Here is a 21,591-nt window from a genome sequence, read left to right on the forward strand (position 1 = left end):
GTTCAGTTCTGCTACTTCCTATTTTGCTGGCATCAGTTTGGGAAATTCTTGCGTTGTATACGTGGATAATGTATTGTTGCAGAAACATAAGTTGGTAAAAATCTAAGGTTTTATATATAAATCAGAAGGAACCAACAATGGCATCTTTCTCTCTTTGAAGAGATGAGGAATATTTTCTGGTTATTCTGCAGGTGTTGTCTTAACTCAGATGAAATTTACTGTTGTTCAGATGGCTTTCTATTTTTACCACTTTATTAAATTGCCAAGTTTCTTTATTTTTTTGCAAGTGTAAATAAGCAGGCAATTTTACTACAACCATGGAATATTTTTTTCCCATCACATTATTTTTTTTCTTGATTTGAGTATCCTTTCGCAGTCTGTATTCTTGATTAGTAAAACTGCATAACAGTAAAACTTCTATAAATTAAGTCTCTAAATCTTCATTTTATACTGTTAAATATTTTAAATCTGCTTTTAGACTGAGAAGCTCAAAGTAAAACTTCTGAGGGGATATTTTTTAGAGGAATTTGGACTTGAATGGTAATAGTATGCCCTAACTTTAAGAATCTGTTCTTCTCTGAAAATTCAAATGTAAAGTTACTGATTTACTACGTTAGATGGGTCTTTTCCAGTTTCTGGGTGGTGTGATGTCTGTCTTCATACACTGAAATACTGCCAGTGCTTAACAGTTTCTGTTATTAATGGTGGCATTTTTGTGAACTAGATACATTTCTATGTTATACTTCTAAGCAATAGTTTATACTACTGTATGGAAGATCAGTTTTAATCTAAATCATTTAAGAGGTGTCATTTTATGAGACTCCTTATGAGACATTATGTCATAATAGAGACAGAATAAGGTAGGACTGAGAGGCAGGAGAATGGGGCATCTGCCAGGTTCAGAAATATCCCAGTCTTAGGTCGGTTGCTTGGGACATGCCATCATTCTTGAGCAACATCACCTAAAATTAGGATATATCTGGAGCTGGGGCAAACCATGGAAATGCCCTGCCCTTGTGAATAGGCAGAGTCCTCTTATGTTTGCAGATGAGGAACTAGGATACAGTAATTCTGATTAATTTTTCTCTTCAAGTTTCTAGAAAGAGGAAAATATAATCAGCCCCTTTGTCCAATCCTTCATCTTAAGTCAGTATAGGGAATTATCACTAATTGGCATTAATTTCTTAAACATCTGTTACGCTTTATTGTACGCACATATGTTACTGCCTTAGGTAAATGACCTGTAATTTTTTTTTAATGTGTAACAAAATTGATATATGCTGGAGTTGACATCTGAGAAGGCAGTAATTCTTATGCAGTGCTTATCTGGACGTAGCATTCCAGGTTAACCAATCTGTGTGATACGCTTGGATATCAGTGACTTTTATGTATCGCCAGGGGTTCATGCAGGAGCAACAAAATCATGTTCCTTTCTACTTTAGCAGCAAGTGACTTTCTTCATACTGGCTTTAAACGTGTGAGGGTTTTGTTTTCCATGATGCAAAAGTGGGTGATGAGCTTCAGGATCGTTCCCTGAACTCCATCGTTTGCCTGCTCAACAGGTGGGAAGAGTTCAGGAGAACTCCCCCAGGTTGCTCCCCATCTCTTTTGGGTGGCTTTTATTGTAGCATGACAAAACTCACCTGGCTGTCACAGCCCAAATCTGGATAAGAACACACAGTTACGTTTGGTTTTGTCTTTTTTACTTTTTTTAATCCCACAATTCAGCCCTAGGAAGGGGAGCAGCTATGTCTTTTCAATTCCTTGTGGTGTACTTCCTTTTTTTCCTTTGTACGTAGAGATTTGTTTCGTTTGCAAACGGTGGCACCGTGAGCCTGCAGCTTCTCATGCGTGCCTCACGGGACTGTTTCTTTCAAGCAAGGAGTTGAAAGTGCCAGAGGGGTACTTGTAAACAAAGATGCTTTTAGTAAATTTGGAGAAATCATTATAAACAGGTACAAATATCTGAAAATAACAGGAAGACTTATGAAGCTGTGCAGGAACCGATATGCAAAGATGACAGACAGCTGTATGTATCTGATGATGCCCTGAATTTCAGTTCTGCCGATTACCAAATGAAAATCAGGGGTTCTTGTCTCCTTACTCTGCATAGCACATAATATTTTTTCTCTTCCCTTTTCTTCTTCATGTTATCATGAGATACTTCTAAATCCAGTTCTTCAAAAGTCACTGTACTTCCTTCTGGTGTCCTGCAAGGTATTTGGGTCTCTGTTGACATGGAAATCAAGCGTGTAACTTTGAGAGCTATCAAACTCTGTCCCTGGCTCTGTTTTGCTCCATAATTCTCACTTGGCTTCTTGCTAAATCAGGACAGTTACTTCTGTCTGGTAAGGTAACCCCACTGACTTAGGAAAAGAATGCAGGAAAAGGTTTTGAGCAAAAACACTGCGGCATAAAACAGATCTAAACCAGGGAGGGACGTGGAAAGAATTTTTCACTTTGTCTCTAATTGTCATTCCCACAACATTTTAGCATTTTTTTCTGCTAGCCACAGCTCACCCTTCACAATCAGACATTGTGTCATCAGACACAGCGTGTTGTGCATAGGCAAGAACAAAGCACATATAAATTATATATGCGTGCACAGATACCAGGAGGTTTCAGCACAGAATTTACTACGTTAAAAGTAATGAATGTAGGGCCCAGTTAGAGAATTAAGAAAAAATAAAAACCAAAGTAATAGTTTTAAGATTCAAATGGATGTAAACGTTGAGCAAGTTCTTGCCATGCGAGTTTTAAATGAAGAAAAGGATTTGGAGGACCAGATGCTGCCCGTGACTAAATCTTTGTTTTCAAGACGTGGCTGAGGACCTGTTACTGTCTTGATAACATCTAAACACATGTTGTCTGGCTGATTAAAAATGTACAAGAGCAAACTAGAAAGGTCATGGAGAAGGAAAATAAAGCTGGTGGCTTCTGTCACCTATGAAAAGTCCATGGATTTTAGAAGTCATGCAATTATTTTCTTGAGTTTTAACTGCAGAGCAGCGATATCATTGCAAACCTGGAATTTTGGGCAAGACCGAGTCCTCAAGTGATCCCCCATCTTTCACAAGAGCCCAGAACATTAGTAAAGATGACAGAATGTTACCTTAATTGCTGTCAGAAGATGCAGTTTATTCATACAGTTGAACCAAACCACAGTGACCAGGCTGTTGAACTGCGAACTGGCACGCGTTTGCAGCCCCACATGCCTGACTACTCCCATTCACTTCGATGCGTGCCTGCATAAATTGATGCAAGCATTTAAGTTTTTCAGCTTGTACTTCCTATGTGAAATCTTTTTTGTTTCTTGCGTTTGACTATACTGAGGATGCTGTGACCTTTATTTGCATCACCTATTCTTTATTGCCAGGAGTCGAACAAACCAAGACCCTGCAAGCGGAGCCGTTTGCAGTCGGTGGCAGTCACTCTGCCAGCTGCAGTGGGCGTAATCGGTCCTAATTGGAAGTATAAAAGCAGGGCACTTAATGGGACCTTTCACGAGAGTGCCCCTGTTCTGCAAGCTGTACAGCAAAGGATTCAAATCAATACGCTGGGGGGGAAATGCTGCAACTTGTTGGTAATGTCAGAGTTAGTCATACCAATATCGATAGCGTGCGGTTTGCACAAGCATCTGCATTTCAGGCTGAGTCTGGGGACGCTGGAGAGTGATGCTCAGGTCAGATTTGTGCTTGAATTTTCTCTTTTTTTTTCTCTTTTTTTGCTGGTCTATTCAGAAGGCAGCAAAGGTAGCGGAGGACAGGTCTGCAGAGGTCTTTCTCTTTCATGAAGTAGAAGCGCATTTAGCTGGTGATATTGCATTGATGGTGTCGTTCCCTTGCACCCAACTGCTTGCAATTTCAGCCAAATCAGGCAAATCGCATCCCACCCAGTGGTGTTTGAATTGAGAGATTTAAGTTTTCAAAAATTAGGAAATGCCATTTTTAAGGTTAACCACGCAGTCTGCAGATGCTGTATTGGCTTTATGCGCAGGTCTTCAGTTGTGTCCTGTCGTGTTGGATACCCAAATCCGAAACAGGCTGAAGTCCAAACCCACCCTGAACCCCCTAAACAGCGAGTACACAGGATTGCTAATGAAAACTTCTGCAAATGAATTCTTCCCACTAATATTTTTTTCTATTAACTGGTATTGTAAATCTCAAAAGGATAAATTCAACTGTTTTTTATGATTTTTTATATACTGATTGTAAAGACTTCAGATGAAACAAGAGTATAAAAGGAGAATTAAAAACTGGATTTTTTTTCAAGTCAGGAAAATTATACTTCACACTTTTCTTGTTCTTTTCGGAGCATTTCAATTTCCTTTAAAAAAAAAAAAAGTGTTGGTTGGGATTCGTTGCAAGTGTCTTCCTCTCCCTCTGGTCCAGTGATAACGCTGCTGGGAGGTGGAATAAAGGCTCATGGCTTAATAGCTGAATGAGGACCGAAAACCGTGTCTCACATCAAGGTAGAATACAGATTTTTAAAGCATTCATATAATTAAAATCAGACGTAAGCTACTTGAACCGCCTGCCTTTGATTGTGGGGTAAGAGCCTGCCCACGTTTATCCTTGAATAACATGTTAGGCCACAGTAATTGGAGCTGGTTTATCCCTTGATGAAAAGGGAATAAGCATCTGGATGAGAGTGGGGGGTAACCAGCTCTTGGGCATCAGCTGTCCCATTGTTGCCGTCCCTGTGCTTCCAACAGAAGATTTGTAACTTTTGGGGGGGGTTCGATCCCAAAGAACAAGAAAAAGTCTTTTTTATCAGTGTCCATTTTTTCTCTGTGCTGTCTTTTTTTAGCTCGTGGCATGGAAGTGTCTGTTTATCTGAGCAAGGAGACCGTAGGACTGGTTTTCATTTTGCTTTTTTATATGAGGCAAACTTTATGTATGCATAAGAGGAGGAATTGCAAGCAGAAGGGGAGTGAGCTCGAAGTTAGAGCAGCTACGTGATGCCCTGGAAAGACAGAGCTGAATTCTGTTTCACTTGGCAATTACAGTGCAGGTTTGTTTTCATAAGAAGTGGCATCCCTTCTTTCAAAAAAAAAAAAGGAAAAGTGCTGGTAGTTTTCTGGTTTAAAACAAAAAGTTCTGTACTACAAAGAAAAATGAGACAGTTTCTTGTGGGCAATGGGATTTTTTTGTTCTGTTGCTGCAGTATTTGTGAAGGTAAAGTTACCAATTAAAATACATTTCCTTAAGTGAAATTTCCTTAAATGAAAATTCTCTCTTATTTTGTTCTAGAGAAATATATGCAAATAAAATACCATTTTTATAATGCTGTCCCCCAACATTTTGGAGGAAACGTAAGAAATTTTTAAGTCGGGACAATTGCTATAATAACGATTAAAGTTTTATAAGGCTTTGGTGCTTGAGATATAATTTGAAGTGCAGGCTGGGAATTAGACTCTTTAACCTAATTAAATACCAGCATCTCTTATACTGTAATAAAAATAGGGGAGACCTAAAGCAAATGACTTTGATAGTAAAAGCTTTGCAGAGAGTCAAGGACATAGGAGGAAAGGTTTGTGTTGTTCCTTATATTAGCAGCCTGTTGGAAATAAAATAAAATCCTTCAAGAAGAGTTAATGGTTGACACACAAAACTGTGCCCTAAGGCGGAATGGTAATAAATGTAAGAATTGCAGCTGCTTAGAAAGTGAAAAGATAAATCTAACTGAACATCACCTGTCTGCTCTTTACAGCTTGTAAAAGTAATTATAAGCGAGGTACCCTTTACAGGGGTCAGTTTCTTCAAATTGCCGAAATTCACAATTCCTCATAAAGTACTCCTTTTTTTTTCCCTATAACGGTTGATTTACAGCCTTGTAACTACGCTGATGTTCTTGCAGGTCTTGCTGTTTGTACGGTTGTGCTTCTGTATCTTCCAAATGTTGTGTCAAACGTCTGCTTTCTGTTAGCAGGGCCGTATGCCAGGAATGTGAAACACGCTTGTGTTCCCAAATCCTTCTTCACTAGTCGAGCGCAGCCTGAAGAAAAAGGACTTCTTTGATTTTAAACTTCCACCTGTCAACAGAAGTAGAGAAAATAGTGCTTGTGGGCTTGCTTTTGGTCGTATGTGAGTGGCTGTTAACTTGAGGCCATAAATTGAAGATAGCACAGATTTTCACGTATTGGTGCGTGCGTACATCTTTCTCGGTGTCCTGAACCAAATGTTCTTGTGATGAGCGGATTATGGTGTATATAACATCCATCAGACAACCAAAATGTAAATCGCATTGATCCTTGGACTCGTTTGATCTGGAAAAGCAAAGTCGTGTGTCGGAGGGGAGGAGTATAAAATTAGCTGTTAGCAAGGCGTGCTTAGTAGGTTGAGTGCTATATGGCTCCCGAGTGTATAGTCCTACTTTATCGAAGATCTCCGAGCAGCAGTGGATATTGCGGTGACATCTGGAGATCAGCCCTCCCTGACAGAAGGGATCATTTTTAGCCATTCTGTCCCAAACAATGCCTCGTCAGAAGTTGATTTTTTTTTTTTCTCCCTACCTCTAATGCCCTTATTATTAACATAGGGGCTTCCAAAATTAGTTAGAGATGTCAAAGATCACCTCTAGATAATATAGAGACTGTGACCTTGGAAGATGAAGAGGAGGAGCAGCTGAGGGCAGATGGCAAATGAATGTTATCCCGATACCGAATCTGTGCTTTTAGCTCCACGAGAAATGGCTGAAGCCTTAATTTTCCCTAATGTAGCCTTAGTTTCTATAATAAGTCTAATATTATCAGATGGGTAAATAGGGGTAGAGAGCTCCCACATACGCCTTTTCCTCCTGTGTGCATTTTAAAGTCTACCATTACAATTATTAAGGAGGCTCCTAAAATACTGATGACATTAGAAGCCTGCTTTGGGTTTTTGTGCATATGGTACTTCATTCAAAGCAGATGAGGCACAAATCTTCGAGGGTTAATTTTGCATAAGATTTCTGAAGCTATAGCAGTGTGGGTTGGGACCTTACTCTCTCAAAGCAAAGTCGTATCTCAGTTTGATTATTTTGACTCTGTAGTGCAGAGCCATCTCCTTTTGCAGTCTTGTGATTATAAACAATTACGGAGTGGGACATTTCCACATTCATCTGATGCTTTATCTCTCCCAGGATGTGCTTCAGCTTTTTGGCAGTCTGTTTTACGCTGCACAACACATTACAACCAAAAACACAGAATATTTGAGATGATTATTTCTGGTGGGAGGAGCTGTGACATGGATTGTGGTGGACTTAGGTGGGCTACCTGCAGTAAGTAGGAAATGAAATGCAATCTGAACGTGAACACCGAGTAACTTGGTTAATTTTTAATGCCAGGTTTCAGGGAAAAGAAATGTGCTATGTGCTTCACTAATTGTCTTGGGCACATAACTAGCTGCTGAAGATGAGCTTTGCAGGCTGATGCCTTGAGGTGTTCTGGACCCAAACGCCTTTCAGAAACTTAAAACCTTTAAACACAGGAGCTAGAACACACCTAAGCTGTTAAAAAGGAGAAGAAAGAATTATTGTAAGTAGAGGAAGAGAAGGAGGAGAGTTGTGGTTGTTAATACAGATATCACTAACCAACCGCCGGTACTAATTTCTGAATGTAAAACAAAAACACCAGCTGAAAATCTGTGGACAGAACACATTGCCTAAGGAGAAAGTGGTATAATTTAATTTTTGTCTTCCACGCTTCGTTAAACTACTCTAATGACAACTCCTGTGCTGCTTACTAAATGGGAGTATGGAAGACAATTGGTTTCTTTGTTTATCTACATTTTTGTGTTGTGGTGGTGGTTTTTTTGGTTATGCTTTTAACTCTTCAGAAGGTCTTTTACCACTGAAGTGCTGTTTAAATACAGTTTATAAAACAGTACCCCCAAAAAACATATATATAAATAAAATTAAAAACCTAAGTTGTAAAAGTAGGTCACAGACAGTGAAAGTATAGCAAGAGAAATAGATTGCTTAATTTTAAACTGTCCTGAAAAATTGGAGATTATCCTGTGGGAAATTCCTTGCTAACATTAAATGAGATGGGAGAGCCAGCGCAGAGGCTAATTATTGGTATTTGCTTGTTTTTAGCCAGCTTTTGATAGCATTGTAGCTAAAGAATATTCACAGTATTTATACCTGAAAACAAAACTCAGTAGAAAGTTTGATAATTGTATTCAACCGTGTTTTTTTTTGTTTTAGGATATAAACAAAATTTAAACCAAAAAATATTTTAAAGACATAACAAGTAGGCTTTTATTTAATTTCTAAACTCCTGGAAAGAGTTCAGTACTCGGTTCAGAATGGTTTTACTCTTGTTCTTAATAAAGAAATTCAAATCCCACATGGTGTTTTTATGAACTGCACTGGCAGGATGGCTTGTCAGCCCGAGTGAACGTTTTTCTGAAATACTGCAGCTGCATCAGAAAACTCGCGTGCAGAAAAATGAAGCAGATGGCTTTTGAAAGTAGCAGCTGGTATATAAAATACGAGGCCCGTGATAGATTTCTTCTTAGATCATGTGTGCTAGCACAGGGCTATTCTCTAATTTCTCCGTCTTCACAAACATGGGCTTTCCCCTGTCTCCAATTTTTGTTTTAAATTGTACCAGCTGGAACCATTCATAGCTCGCCATTGATATAGCTAGCAAAGTGCCAATTATTTCCTAGTAAATTTTGAGAAGTTTACAAGTTACACCATCAGTAATTTGTCCATTCATGTAAAAGAACAAATATTTTAAAAGTCTGACATCAGAAATGAAACTGGTCCAGCGAAACCGGGCTTTTTGTTTGCGTGCCTGTCTTCCTCGTGGAAAAAGCTTATTAGTTCGTGGTTCAGTGTTCACCTCCTTTTTTGTATGATTTCACACTATCTTTGAACTTTTATTGTTGAAAAGACTTAGAATCCTAACAGATAACTGTGTTCTTGCCAGCCAGTGAAGAATATTGATGAAAAAAATACATTGCAGAGAACAGAAGGTAAATATTGGCGAGAAAATAAACATAATTAAAAAAAATGGGGGAATTCTAGCTGACTATCAGGACATGAATATGTCAAATATATTGTGGTTTAGGATTATGTTGGACTTTGACATTCTTGTTTGTTTTAAATGTTACTGCCCTTTCTAACCACATATTTATTGAATAGGCAGTGTACATTGCGTGGGTTCTCAGTTTTGTTCCACCTTTTATTTTATCAGGGCCTGTAAAAGACTTTTTTCCTACCTCTGAGAAGTGCATTTCTGCTTCACATTGGTGGTTTTCACATATTTCATCCCTTCATTGCAGCAGACTGTAGTTGTTATGACCAAGAGCTTAAGAACAAACATGAAGCACAGGTTGTGCTTAAATTCTTACTCATCAGCCTGTGAGTGGGCAAATACAGGTATAGTTATGTTAACGCTCGGATTGTAGTACTCATCTAGAAGTGTGGAGTAGTCTGAATTTCCTTTACACTACAGGATCCTTTACACCTGAAGTATACACCTGCTTGCCCATAAATCTGATTTAAACTTATTGGAACATTTTCAAACAAATCCAAGGGAAGAGGTGGTTAAAGTCGACAACGCAATTTGTAGCAAGAAATTCTTTTTTTCTTCAGCCTCCTTTAAAATTTGTTTTCCAGTAGAGTTTCCTCCACCGGGTCAGATAAGCACAGTCTGCTAGAATGCAAAATGTACGTGGAGACATGATTGTGTTACAGGCAGCATAAACCAAATCAATTCACGCCAGCTTAGCAGGAGTGCTTTAAAGGCTTCGTTGGGTTGGTTGGGTTGCTGCTTTGCTTTTTCGTGTTTGGCTGGTTGGCTTTTTGAGTGGCTTTTTCAAAATCAGGTTGTGAGACATGTTTATATAAATTAGTATTCTCTTACGATCTAGGTAAATTAAGTAACGTAAACTAGGTAAATTAAATAATGTACTAGGCATTTTTCTGATTTAGCCTTTGGAGAGATCCCACGTGGAGCCATTAAAATGGGGAAGAGAGCAACACCAGTGAGACTTCATATCCTTGAATATTGTGTAGATCTTGGTGCATACTCTTCAGTCCTCCTCCAGGAGGATATATCTGAACTTCTAAGCCGTAAGTAGAGGTCTGCACGTGCCTAGGAGGAGGGCAGTGCTGAGGGGGAACATGATTTTGGATATAACCCTATCTCCAAGGACCACAGATCAGGAGTCATCTTCCCGCTTAATGTACATCTGACTTGGTAATAACCAGGAAAAACTAGTCAAGTTCTTCCAATGTGTCAAGAGTTCTATTTTTGTGGGTTTTAGACGTATCTTAGGCTTTCTGCTCTTAAGAATAAACCCCTTTTTCTCTTAAAAAACAAACAAAAACAATACAAAACCACTCATATCTCTCATTTAACTCTATTAACAACAATAATAAAAGTCATAACTGAGCAAACACAGAAGAATTCTATTAAAACTATTCGATTGCTTTGTGGCAGCACGCTTAATTGCCATTAAATTATCTCTTGTGTCTCTTCCATTTAATATTTGCTCAGCTCTTTCCTTGATGTTATGCAAAACATGCTGAAACTCTTACAAAGTTCTTCTCCAGTCTGTGTGTGAGCATTAGTTCATGCATTGATCTCAAAGACAATAGGCAAGAAAAGGTGATAAGAGAAGTTCTCATTAATATTCTGAGAGCAGAAATCAAATCTGCTTTTTTTTCTTCTTAAACTTACTGAAACTTAAAGAAGAATGTATGCAGTCAGGTTTCTGAAAAAAGCAGAAATTTAATTTCTTCTATCAATTTATTATATTTGCTATCTCTAATAGAACGTTGTTCAATCGAATTAGACCGCAAGATTATGGCCTTAGGCTTTCTGAAGTTTGTATGACTTTGTATACTTGCCAAAGTTTAAAAATAAAAATAAACAGATGAATATGCAGTGCTTTATGATAATCAAGTGGCGGCTCTTCATTTTTATGAGAGGATGTCATGACTGATTTTGTGAATGCTGACATTGGTCACTTGTGAAAATTGGAGAGTTGTTTTTTTTTCTGTGTTTTCATGTCCATTTGCATGTAGATGAAGGCATTTTTATTCTACTCTTCCAGTTGAATACTGGGGTGGCTTTGACAGACTTGAAACTCCATATCACCAAAGAACTTCAGAAAAAAAAAAAACATACAGAAAACCTGCAGGCAAGAGTCTCTTTTGGGCTGAAATGTGAGGATATGGGAATATTCTTGATTTACTCCACCTTTGTGAAATATCCGTGTTTGTCCATCTCTTCCAGACTGGGATGTGCAAAACAAAAAACCTCCTTTTTTCTGCTTGTCACACTAACAAAATTATGCAGTCAAGTAGGCAAATATCTGGCTGCCTATTAGAATATGGTTAAAATGCCTCACTTTTGTCTTGCAAATAAGCTGAGGATTTTCACAATGCTTATTTTTTCTTCCAAATTGTCGAGATCAGGAGGGCTTTTAAATTATTTTTGTTGAGTTCTGGTGCTTGTAGTTGCAGAGTCGGGCAGGGAAAACATGACTGGAATTTGTGAAAGCTCCCAAGCCAGAGGGCAAGGGGAAAGAAAACCCAAATGTTAAGTGTTTGGTTAATGTTGCTTATTTATTTATGGACTACTAGTTACTTGAGGCTAGCAGCATTTTTAAATTTGTTTGTATGAAACTGAAGATGTTCTTAAACTGTTTAGCTTAACAAATGAATTATTTCAGTACTGGGACCCACCAGGCAATGAGCTGTGAAGATAAACGAATAAAAATTTGATCATCATATATTCTAGTAGCCTCAAATTAGCATCGGGTCTGCAAGGGGAAATTTTATATGGCAGTGTTGAGAAAATGCTTTGCCACAGGCAGGCCCTTTGTGGTGTGAATGCCTCGAGGAAGGGGTAGATAACAGCGCTGTGAAGTCTGCTGGTGATGCAAAGTTGTTGAAATGGTTCAAAAATCGGTGTGTATTTCAACAAAATAATTAAAGGTAAGTGAGTTAGCCGATGGATGGTTGATTTGGGTGGATGTAAGGCAGACTAGGTGAGGGATTTCGTGAACAGCTATGGTAGCTTCTTCAGGGAAGTAATTTGGACTATACATAAAGGTGAATGCTTAGAAAAGGTAGGAGATTGAAATGAAAGGTTGTATTTAAAGTGCCATTAAAGTTCATTAAACCTCGTTATGGATGATATAAACAAGAAGTAAGTTGGTTATAGCTCCTTTTAACTTGATTCATTTCTGGAATACAGGCATCCATATAGGAACTGAACTCACTTAGAGTTCACCTCTTCATTTTGTCTCTTATTTTTCTTATGTCCCCATGCAGACCTGCAAACAGGGAGTACCAGCCTGCTGTTTGCCATCTGTGTGCACTGCAGAGGTTGGTTGTGGTAATAACACAGGAGTCTGAAAATTATATTCTCTATTTAAATGGCCTGAGCTTGTGCCTGACAGTTTTAGTGTAGGACTGGATTCATATCCCTACTGATGAACACAAGTTCTAATTTAATTTTCTGTTTAAATAGTTACATTGAGCTGTTTGCAGAGACATCTAGATGGTACTTCTGATTTAAAGTCGAACAAAACCTTGGAAATGGAAGATTTTCCCACAGAGGAATATTACACCATTGCAAACAGGTGCAATTCTGCAGTAGGATGACAAGTGAACGTAGATACTAGTCAAGAGAAGTACTGCTCAAAATGTCTTCCTTTTTTTTGTCATTTGCACACTTCTTCCTGCTTTGGCACTTCATGATGCTGAGCAGTACGGGCTGGTGCCCAAATTTCTTGATTTCCAAATACCTTGGAGATGCCTAAAGGCTTTGTAATGACTTTGAAAGGCCTGGAGCTGATGGAGAGAGTCCAGCAAAGGGCCATGAGGATGATGAAGGGACAAGAGCATCTCTCCTGTGAGCAGAGGCTGAGAGCTGGGACTGCTCAGCCTAGAGAAGAGAAGGCTCAGGGGGATTTTACCAGCATATTTAAGAAATACTTTTTTGACAATGAGGACAATCTCATCCAGGCTTCCTTCTCCCATAGAAGGTTGGACATGATGATCTTTGGAGGTCCCTTCCAGGACTTCCAGGTCCCTTCCAGGGTTCTTTAAATGCCTGAAGCAAGGGTGCAAAGAGAATGGAGCCAGGCTCTTTAAATTCCTTCTGCAGAAAATAACTGCAGTGTCTTTCAATTGAATGGAATATATCCACTCTATAAATATAAATAAGTAGATGGTAACATGACCCATGTTGTAGATGGTATCTGTGGTCGTATAACTGACCGTTCTTTCTAATTGATGGGTTTTTTTTGTACATGACTTCACAAATTAGATGTTACTTCCATTTGAGCAATGTCTGTTTACTTGGCTAACACGTAGGACTCTTTGCACGGAAAGCTTCATGCCTTTGAATGAAAATACAGAATCAAAGCATCTCGACTTCCCGGAAGAGGCTTCTCTCTCCGAGTTTGTATCACTTTCAGCCATTGTATTTATCAGATATATGCAGTCTGTGGTTTTTGGGTGCTGGGGTTTTTTAACCTCTAATCAGATAAATCTTGGTAAACGTTACCAGAAAAACTCAAACAGGAATCAAATACAAGAGGGGTTTGTTTTGTTTTACTGTAAACTTTACGAAGAAAGAAATAGTCATTAATTCTACATATCTTGTGTATTACTATCATGGGAGCACAAAACAACGATCGTATTTCCATGTGTGTATATGTTTTGCAAACTACATAATGCTGAAGGGCACTTAGTCAAGTCTTTGACTTTTCCTTTCTAATTGTCAACTCTAGTATGTTAGAATTGAATTAAGGATTAAAAACTTACTATTTTGTCAACATATTGAGTCCCAACGTGAGAAGCTTTTTCCTGATATTGCAGCTTTTGTAATAAACCGCGTAGGAGTGAGAATGTAGTTATCATATTCCTTCTTCACCATCTTTCAGTAATAAATTAAAAATGTTTGTGCACTTTATATCTAGGAAAGTCTCCTGCATTTGTTGCATTTTAGTCTCAGGCTGGATCCAGCTGTTACGCTGATGGGGGGACTGCTGCATACTAATATTTTACTGCGCAGATGCTGCCTGGAGATGACCTCCAGCTGTTGAATCTGCTGCCGGATTTCCATATCTTTTAATCTATGAATTTCATAGCGGTAGCAGTTTGAAACAGTTTTTCTTACAACTTGGAATCACTCAAAAAATATTGCATGAAGTGTATTTCTCTCGCAGTGTATAATCTCCTCTTTGATCTGCAATTGTCATATTTATGGTAATTCAGGACTTTCTGCAACAAGAGGCTTTAGGATCATAATATCAAGTTTATGATCTCATGAGATAGAGCATAATGTGAGCTATAAAAAAAAGTTATGCTTCTGTAAAGATGTTACTGGTGAAAAAATGTCTGTTGCGTGGAAGATGGGATTTGCAGAGTTAAGTTCTTCAGCACTACTTCTGTTCCCTCTCTCTGTCCTTTTTATTAATAACTGTACAAATAACTTATTGCAGTGTTGTGAAAGTACTACCCCAAAAGCACTCTTGCTACCTCTGCTGATGTTGGTAAATGAATCAAGTCCAGGACATGCGGCGAGGCTTTGACCCACCGTAGTCCATCCTGTTGAGCACTTGGTGTGCTCCGTGGCACAGAGGTTGTGCATGGCAATTTATCCCACTTCTCAACTGTCCCCAGCTCACCTGGGGACGCCGTGTGCCCCCAGTGCTCCAAATGCACTGGTTTGGCCCAACCGTCCTCTTCAGGAGCGAAGACGATGGCCAAACGTAGCATTTGGTTTCAGTGTTGGAGCACGCTCCTGGCCTGTTTGCTTTCCTACTGCAGATGGCACCCATCTATTTACGCTTGTGTCTCCTTGTTGCTAGTTCAAACATTATTTCAAGTCAATATGGAATATGATTTTCACATGCCACTATTTTTACTTACAGCTATTTTTGTTTTCACAGCAGTGCATGGATATTTATATGTTTTATGCACCTACGAAATTAAAAACTGTTGACCAAAATGGTTCAAGAGTAGAGCACACATTCACGTATCTTGAATGCAGGGGTGACCATGTGCTCAGCTCCTTTGAAGATTTTCATTTGATTTAATAAAGCATAAGTAATATGGATGTAGATTATTTTTTTACCAAGTTCATTGCAGTTGAAATAAGTTTCTTACAAAAGTGCGGCTCATTTGCTGATAATATAAATATGGCTTCTTTTTGTGCACTGTAAATAAAGACTCCAAAAAGTTAAACCTAAGATAAGTTTATCCCAAAGATGTTTGGGCAGCATTTTCGTCTGTATCAGCACTGAACTGATTTTTCTGTGATACGTACCTGCTTCTTTTGCTGTAGGTGAAAAATGACTATATGTTAGAAATAGCAGATCAAGTGGACCAGGAAATTGCTTTGAAACTAGGTTGCCTTGAAATCAGGTAAGCTGATAATTTCATCTATTATTCAACACGTTTCTGGTAGAATATATACATTAATTTTGAAACTCTTCGTAGTTCATAGATCTCTGGCTAATATAGCTGAATAAAACATCATCAGACTTTTTGCTACGAAGTAGTTGGAAGAAAAACTAAGTAGGCCACATTGTAACCAATTTCTGGTGATCTTTAGATTAAAATTATTTATAAAATTTTAATTACCTCTTGATATTGCCTTCTTGGGATGATTTTTTCATCTGAATAATTCAAAAACCTGTAGAGGACAGTGATGTACATTAAAATAAAAATGCATCCATGGTTTTATTTAGCAAAAAGTCTTGTCATTGTGCTTCTATAAATAAGAATAAATATATAAATCCTACAGCTAAATAATGTTTAGGATAAATGCTGCTACCTTTCCTCTCTGCATTTACTCAGTTTTAATGTGCTGTTTTCAAATGATTAAATCTTAGGGATTTGGGGGGGGGGGGGGTTCTTGTCAACTGTATGGACAGCTGGAAAATAAAGATAAGTTTATCAGATTAGTAGATCCTTGAGAGAGTTCCCAGCACAGCTTTTGAAACTCCTGTTTTGTTTTTTGGTTTTTGCTAATTTATTATCAAATAAGAATTTACAGCCTGAAACATTTTCTTTAGTTACACTGTTGTCTCGCACAGGGACACTAGGAAAGTAGTAAAACTGATAAAAAATTAATGGCACATGTAAACTTGTTAGCACTGAATAAGTGTCCTTTGAACAGTAATTTTGCAAAATAAAACAGAATTTTGGTCTGTGAAATTGCCTGGACACTGTTAGGGAAAACCTGATGTCCTTGCTGTAAGTTTTGCTGGTAGCCCCAGAAAAAACAAATTGTGTACCTGCACATCCTTCCACGCTGACAAAACTACCAGTGCCTTATTTCAGAACGTGCAACGAATATTCTAATCCACGATTATCTTGTCAGCCAAATCCCTCTTTCCATGGCTCTCTTGGTAGCATGCTGAGCATGCTGTGGTTCTTCAGCACGTTTTCACCTCGGTGAGGCATTTCTAGTAGATGACTACTAAGACTTTATTTTAAGTATTAGTGGCCCCCTTTGTCAGTGAAAACAACGCTCCCAGCCCTCTCCCTACAACAGCCACTCATTCTCACATTTTTTTTTATTTTTTGAGCTGGTGATTTGAGCATCTCTGGATTGAAACTGTTGGCTCTTATCGTTGGCCACTTCCTCTGGTTCTTCTCCCCGTTACGTGCCCAGACACAAGTGCTGTTGAAAAAGAAGGAGATACTGGGAGAGGTGGAAAGGAGCTGCTGAAGGAGTGCTTAAATTTCTTCTTTTGGTAGTTAGGCTTCGTCAAAGTGGTTCTGAAAATGCAGTGCTGGTATTGTCCCATGCAATGTTCCTTGCCTGAAATTATTTTGTCAAAAAAAAAATATCTTGTATTGAGGTAGGTTAATAAGGTACTAACACTTATATTTGAATTCATTCTGCCAATGGTTTCTAATGGTAAGTCTCTGAAAGGTTTGATTATGTTGGTATTGTAGTTTTAGGTTGGGTCTTGCAATAATTATTGCTTTCAAATATTCTTCCTGACTTCAGGAGATCCTACGGAGAGATGAGAGGCAATGCATTAGAAAAGAAGTCCAACTATGAAGTGTTAGAGTAAGTATTGTGTTCCAGCTGGAGGTTCAAACTGTCTCTTAATCAGATAAATGAAATTCAGGTCCATAAAAGAAAGATTCCATTGTTATTTTTTATTTCATGAAGATTGTTGAGATTTTTGAGTACATTAAATAAAAAAAAAGTTGATGAAACCAACCAAAATATGGAAATAGGAAGAACACGTTCAGCTGGTAGAGGGAAATAGGGTTGAGTTGTTTAAACTTGATCATGAGGTTTATTATGATTTTTAGTTCTAGTAGTGTCTCTGGGATCAACAAGTCTAGTTCTAAATTGTACTTGTTCCTAAATGATTTTCTGTGCATAGCTGCATTCTTCAGTGGTGATTAATCCGTGCTAAAGTTTGAATTACCTGAAATGCTTGAGGTATCATTTTTTCCTTTTATTTGCTAAGTATGTGAACTTGCTGAATTGTAGTTAACAAGTTGATTATTATATGTATCACAAATTTTAAGATGACCAAGAAGCATCTTTATACTAAAAGATTTTGGAGGAGTAATCGTGGCGTATTTGATTCAGTCCAAAAAATTCCAAATTCCTTAAAGTTTTAGGGTTTGAAGATAGATTTTATTTGTGTTAATTTAGTGGAACTGTGTTCCATACATACGTAGCCCTGTGAGATCTTCAATTATCTTTGTGAAAATACGTTCTACAGCATAGCAAAAACTTTGGATAAAAGTTTGGTGTAGCAATGAAGTCTGTATTTTTATTATGTTTTTAATAAAACAACTCTGCTGACCTGTAGAGGTGTGAAATTAAGAGTATTTTGGATTATCAGTATTTTCTTCACAATGAATATTTATAAGGTATTTTGAGGAAACCATATCGTTTTAATGGGTAAAGATAAATTGGGAATTGCCTGTTTGTTAGGCTGCAACAATAACACCCTCCTCAGATGCTCCACTCGAAAGTTTCCCTGTCTTCACAATTTTACTGCAGATGGACCATGCTGCATGTGCATACTGTGACAGGAGGTTGTTCTGTATAATTAATGTTCCCAGGTGGTTGTACTGAACACACAGCCAGGATTTTCTAGGTCCCCTCGTCTAACATTGCCTCTTGGGGTTATTGTGAGCAAATTGATGAGACCTAAACTTCCAAACGTGGTCTCTGAGTTTGAATGCTATCAAATCTGGAAGATATAGTTGAGTATTTTAGAGGGAGAGCAGAGCTCCCATACTGGCTTTTTTGACCCTGCTTAGATTTGTTTGTGGTTGGAATCTGTGAATTAGTCTTTAGAAGTAGATATTCCAGATTGAGCATAATAGAGACAGCTTCAGTTTAAAAACCCAACTGTTTTCGATCTTTTTAAATGGAAAACAGTTATTCTTCTGTTAATTCAGAAGGATAAATTGAATTTTATATAATGCTCCTCTATTTGTGCAGCCGTTCTGAAGTTCTGCTTTTGTTTGAATTATTTTTTTTTTGAAGGACTTCAGTTTTTTGTCATAGTTGCCAGTAGAAATGTGCTGAGTGAGGGAACTCATAACAAAATGAGAAAGGGCTGAGATGAACAGTATGAACGGTTAGACAAGGCTAAAATGCTATATAAAAATATACGAAAGTACTGTGGCCTGAAGAAGGTTCTGATCATGTCATCCTCCTGTGAAATAGAGTATGTGACTTGCAGCACTTGCAGTATATATATATATATATTTCAGCAAGAACTTGAGAATATTTAGACAGTTATTTGGCAACTCGTGAAGTGCAGATGTTAGTAATGAGGTTAATAACTTGGGAAGCAATGAGGCAAAGGAAACAAGGGTTGTAACAGATGACACAAGTTTTAATTAAGAATTACAACAGGTAAGAGCTCCTGTAGGACTCAGCATGGGGCTGCTTCCATTTTAACAATGACTTGTCTCTTTCAATGCATGTGTTTTCCAAACAATAACTCTTTTGGTAGGTTTTAACATAATCGCTGCTGTGAAATGCAGGAAGAAAATGAAGCAAAACCATGATGTGCAAAATGTAAAAGCTTAATGCCATGAAAAAAAAAAGGAAATGTTGAATTGTGCACTTCAGGATTTTATTTTATTTTTTACATTGTTTGAAACAAAGTGTGTTTTGTATGGGATTCAGCTGGGAGAGATAGAGGATAAAAGCATCTTAAAGTGGCTGTAGATAATTATAAGGTTGTGAGAGTGTGCAAAAAGTGCCAGTGATCCCCAAAATGTACTCATTTGATCTTATCACCTTAATTAGCCTATAAAGGTTTTCTTACACAATTAATATTTATTTCTCAAGTGAGGCCTTTTGTTTCTTTCCTTTTTTTTTTTTGCTAGTTTTAGTACATCATGAGGCACTTAACCAGCTGAGTGCAATTTTTAAATAGCACTTTTTTGCATTTCGTGTGATTGCTTCTTGCCTGTCTTTGTCAGATGTCTATTTGATGTATATTCATCTTTGATCAAATTTTCATACAAGACCAAATCTGGATGGGAAATGGTAGATAGAATCAAACTGTTAAGTAGCCTTTAATAGTTGGGCCTTCATGTAATGAAAGAAGAATTTTTTCATAATAAATGTGAAGCCTGTTAGCACAGAGCAGGGATAATTACCAGTATACAAATGGGAGCTATATGAAGAAACAGCTGCATCCACAATTTTGTAAAGAGCATGTTAAAGTCTATTATGTTAATCTAACATTACTTTTTTTGATGTAACTTTAATTGAGATGAAAAATAAAAATGAAGATATGTCCTGCCTAGAGCTGCTTATCAGTATACGACAAGCAGTATCATCTATTTGTAGTTGGTATTTTATTAATCCTATTGAAGTTTATACATGAAAAAAAAAAATGCATTTAAGTCCGCAAGTAGGATGGAGTAGATGGGTTAAACACAAAGCTGGTAAAACTGTATGAACCGGGATCTCACTGCTAATTATTTCTTACTGGCAATCAGAAAATAGATGTTGGAGTTCTTAATATGGAGGACTGATTTGTTGTGGTTTATCCCCATGTACTGCAGCTGAGGAGAGAGAGGAAAGAGTTTGTAGGGTTGTTTAAAGAGCTGTTTGTGTGCTGTGGTTTATAATGCTTCTCTTATGTATAGGTACCCATCGTTTGTTGTTGACCCTGGCATTAAATCTCTGTGCTCCTTATGTTAAATTCTCCTACAGTAAATAAATTTGCAGTCTAACCTAGAATACTTTATTAACAAATTTAAGTAAGAGTTGTGTTTCGTTGTATTCTGCATAAGAATTTCTTCCAAGTTTGTTGCATACAGACCTTACAAACTACGCCTCCTTTTAACAGCCAGCTGAATCAGAATGTCACAGCCAGGTGTTGTAGTATTGTTAAGATGAGTAATACAGGAGAGATGTAGGGTGCTTAATTTTTGAAAACACCATTTCTCTCTAAAATGCTTAATGTTAAACTAATATATTCCTTGTCAAAATGTCTTTGCATGTTATTTAGATGGTAATGGTGTGTTAGACTTAGTTAACTGTGTGGGATGATAAACCGCATATCATTTGCATTTGAGAAGAAATGCATCAAAGGAATTAACATTTATGAAAGTTTTATCATCTTTCAGCTTACTGTCATTGCACAGATGCCAGTGTTCACTGCTGTGCGTGAACATTCTGCTCCTCTTGGTTGAGGGTGTTTTTAGTACGTTTTGTAGAATTCTATACTAGTCTTTAGAGAGCTTTAAAAATACCCTGTTTTATTATTTTGAGTAAGCTTTTTATATTGACTTTAATTTTGGCTTTTTTCTTGTGCCGTTAGGCAGCAGTGAATATATACTATATTTCTCAAGCTGGCTAACAGCTTTGCCAAATGTAAAAATTCCAGTTGCATGTCTGTTTCTGCAAAGCATGCAGTCATGGAAAGCTATCATACTCATTTCAGAAGTAGAATACAGTCTTTGTTTAAAAAAGCTTGCAACCTTTTGATCAACATTTAATTTTTTATTTTATTTTTTTAAAAGTTGTCACTAATACCTTTGAGAGGCAAGGATTTAAGTCCTTTTCCTACTTACATTTTTTTTTCTTTCAATTTTTCCTTTTTGTCATGCAAATTTCCTGCTAATGTGTGTACTACTAGTATGTGGTCATGCAGCATTTGATGTACCTGGCCAAATCATGATCCCCTTAACACTAACACCACTGGCATCTAAGCTACCGTTTAATTGTAGTGATACATATATATGTTAAACATAAGGTAGGGGCAGCACACCTAAGCCACAAAAATACTCAATCCTTATGGATGACTGTGAGCCTCTTTGTAAGTGATGTAATTTGGTTGCTTGATGTAATTTAGTTTACAGAAGCCAAGCTCACAGATATAGGATCCTGACATACGGATGCAAGAAGTGAGATTATTTGCAATAAAAAGCTGGAAATTCTAACATTAGATGCTCAATATGAGGAAAAAGCGACAGTAGAAATTAAAAAATGTAAATTACGTTACATATGGGTAAAATAGTAGTGGAAAGACTGTCAGTATGCCTACTGAGCTGATAGCACGAGAGGTCCTCCTCTCCTTTATGTTGCATCTCCTACTTAATTCCAATAGCTGTTCGTTA

The 21,591-nt window shown here is 37.6% G+C and overlaps 1 protein-coding gene and 1 long non-coding RNA gene across 14 annotated transcripts in view; both read left to right on the plus strand.

The window, feature by feature from the left end:
* PTK2 (protein tyrosine kinase 2) overlaps positions 1–21,591 on the plus strand; it is a 205,140-nt gene that overhangs the window by 105,229 nt on the left and 78,320 nt on the right. For all 13 annotated transcript variants that reach the window (XR_014580939.1, XM_083827396.1, XM_083827393.1 and 10 more), the window contains 2 exons: positions 15,302–15,381; positions 16,979–17,041. Coding sequence is in view for 11 of the 13 variants with exons in the window: in XM_083827396.1 (XP_083683522.1) it covers positions 15,302–15,381; positions 16,979–17,041 (143 nt within the window). In the remaining 2 variants the exon portion in view is untranslated. The remainder of the gene's footprint in view (positions 1–15,301; positions 15,382–16,978; positions 17,042–21,591) is intronic.
* Positions 7–10,896, plus strand: LOC310895769. The gene is made up of 2 exons (XR_014580942.1): positions 7–5,013; positions 5,932–10,896. It is a non-coding gene; the product is annotated as an uncharacterized lncRNA (long non-coding RNA).

This window comes from Anser anser (assembly GCF_964211835.1).
Source record: "Anser anser genome assembly, chromosome: 2".
Classification (NCBI taxonomy): domain Eukaryota; kingdom Metazoa; phylum Chordata; class Aves; order Anseriformes; family Anatidae; genus Anser; species Anser anser.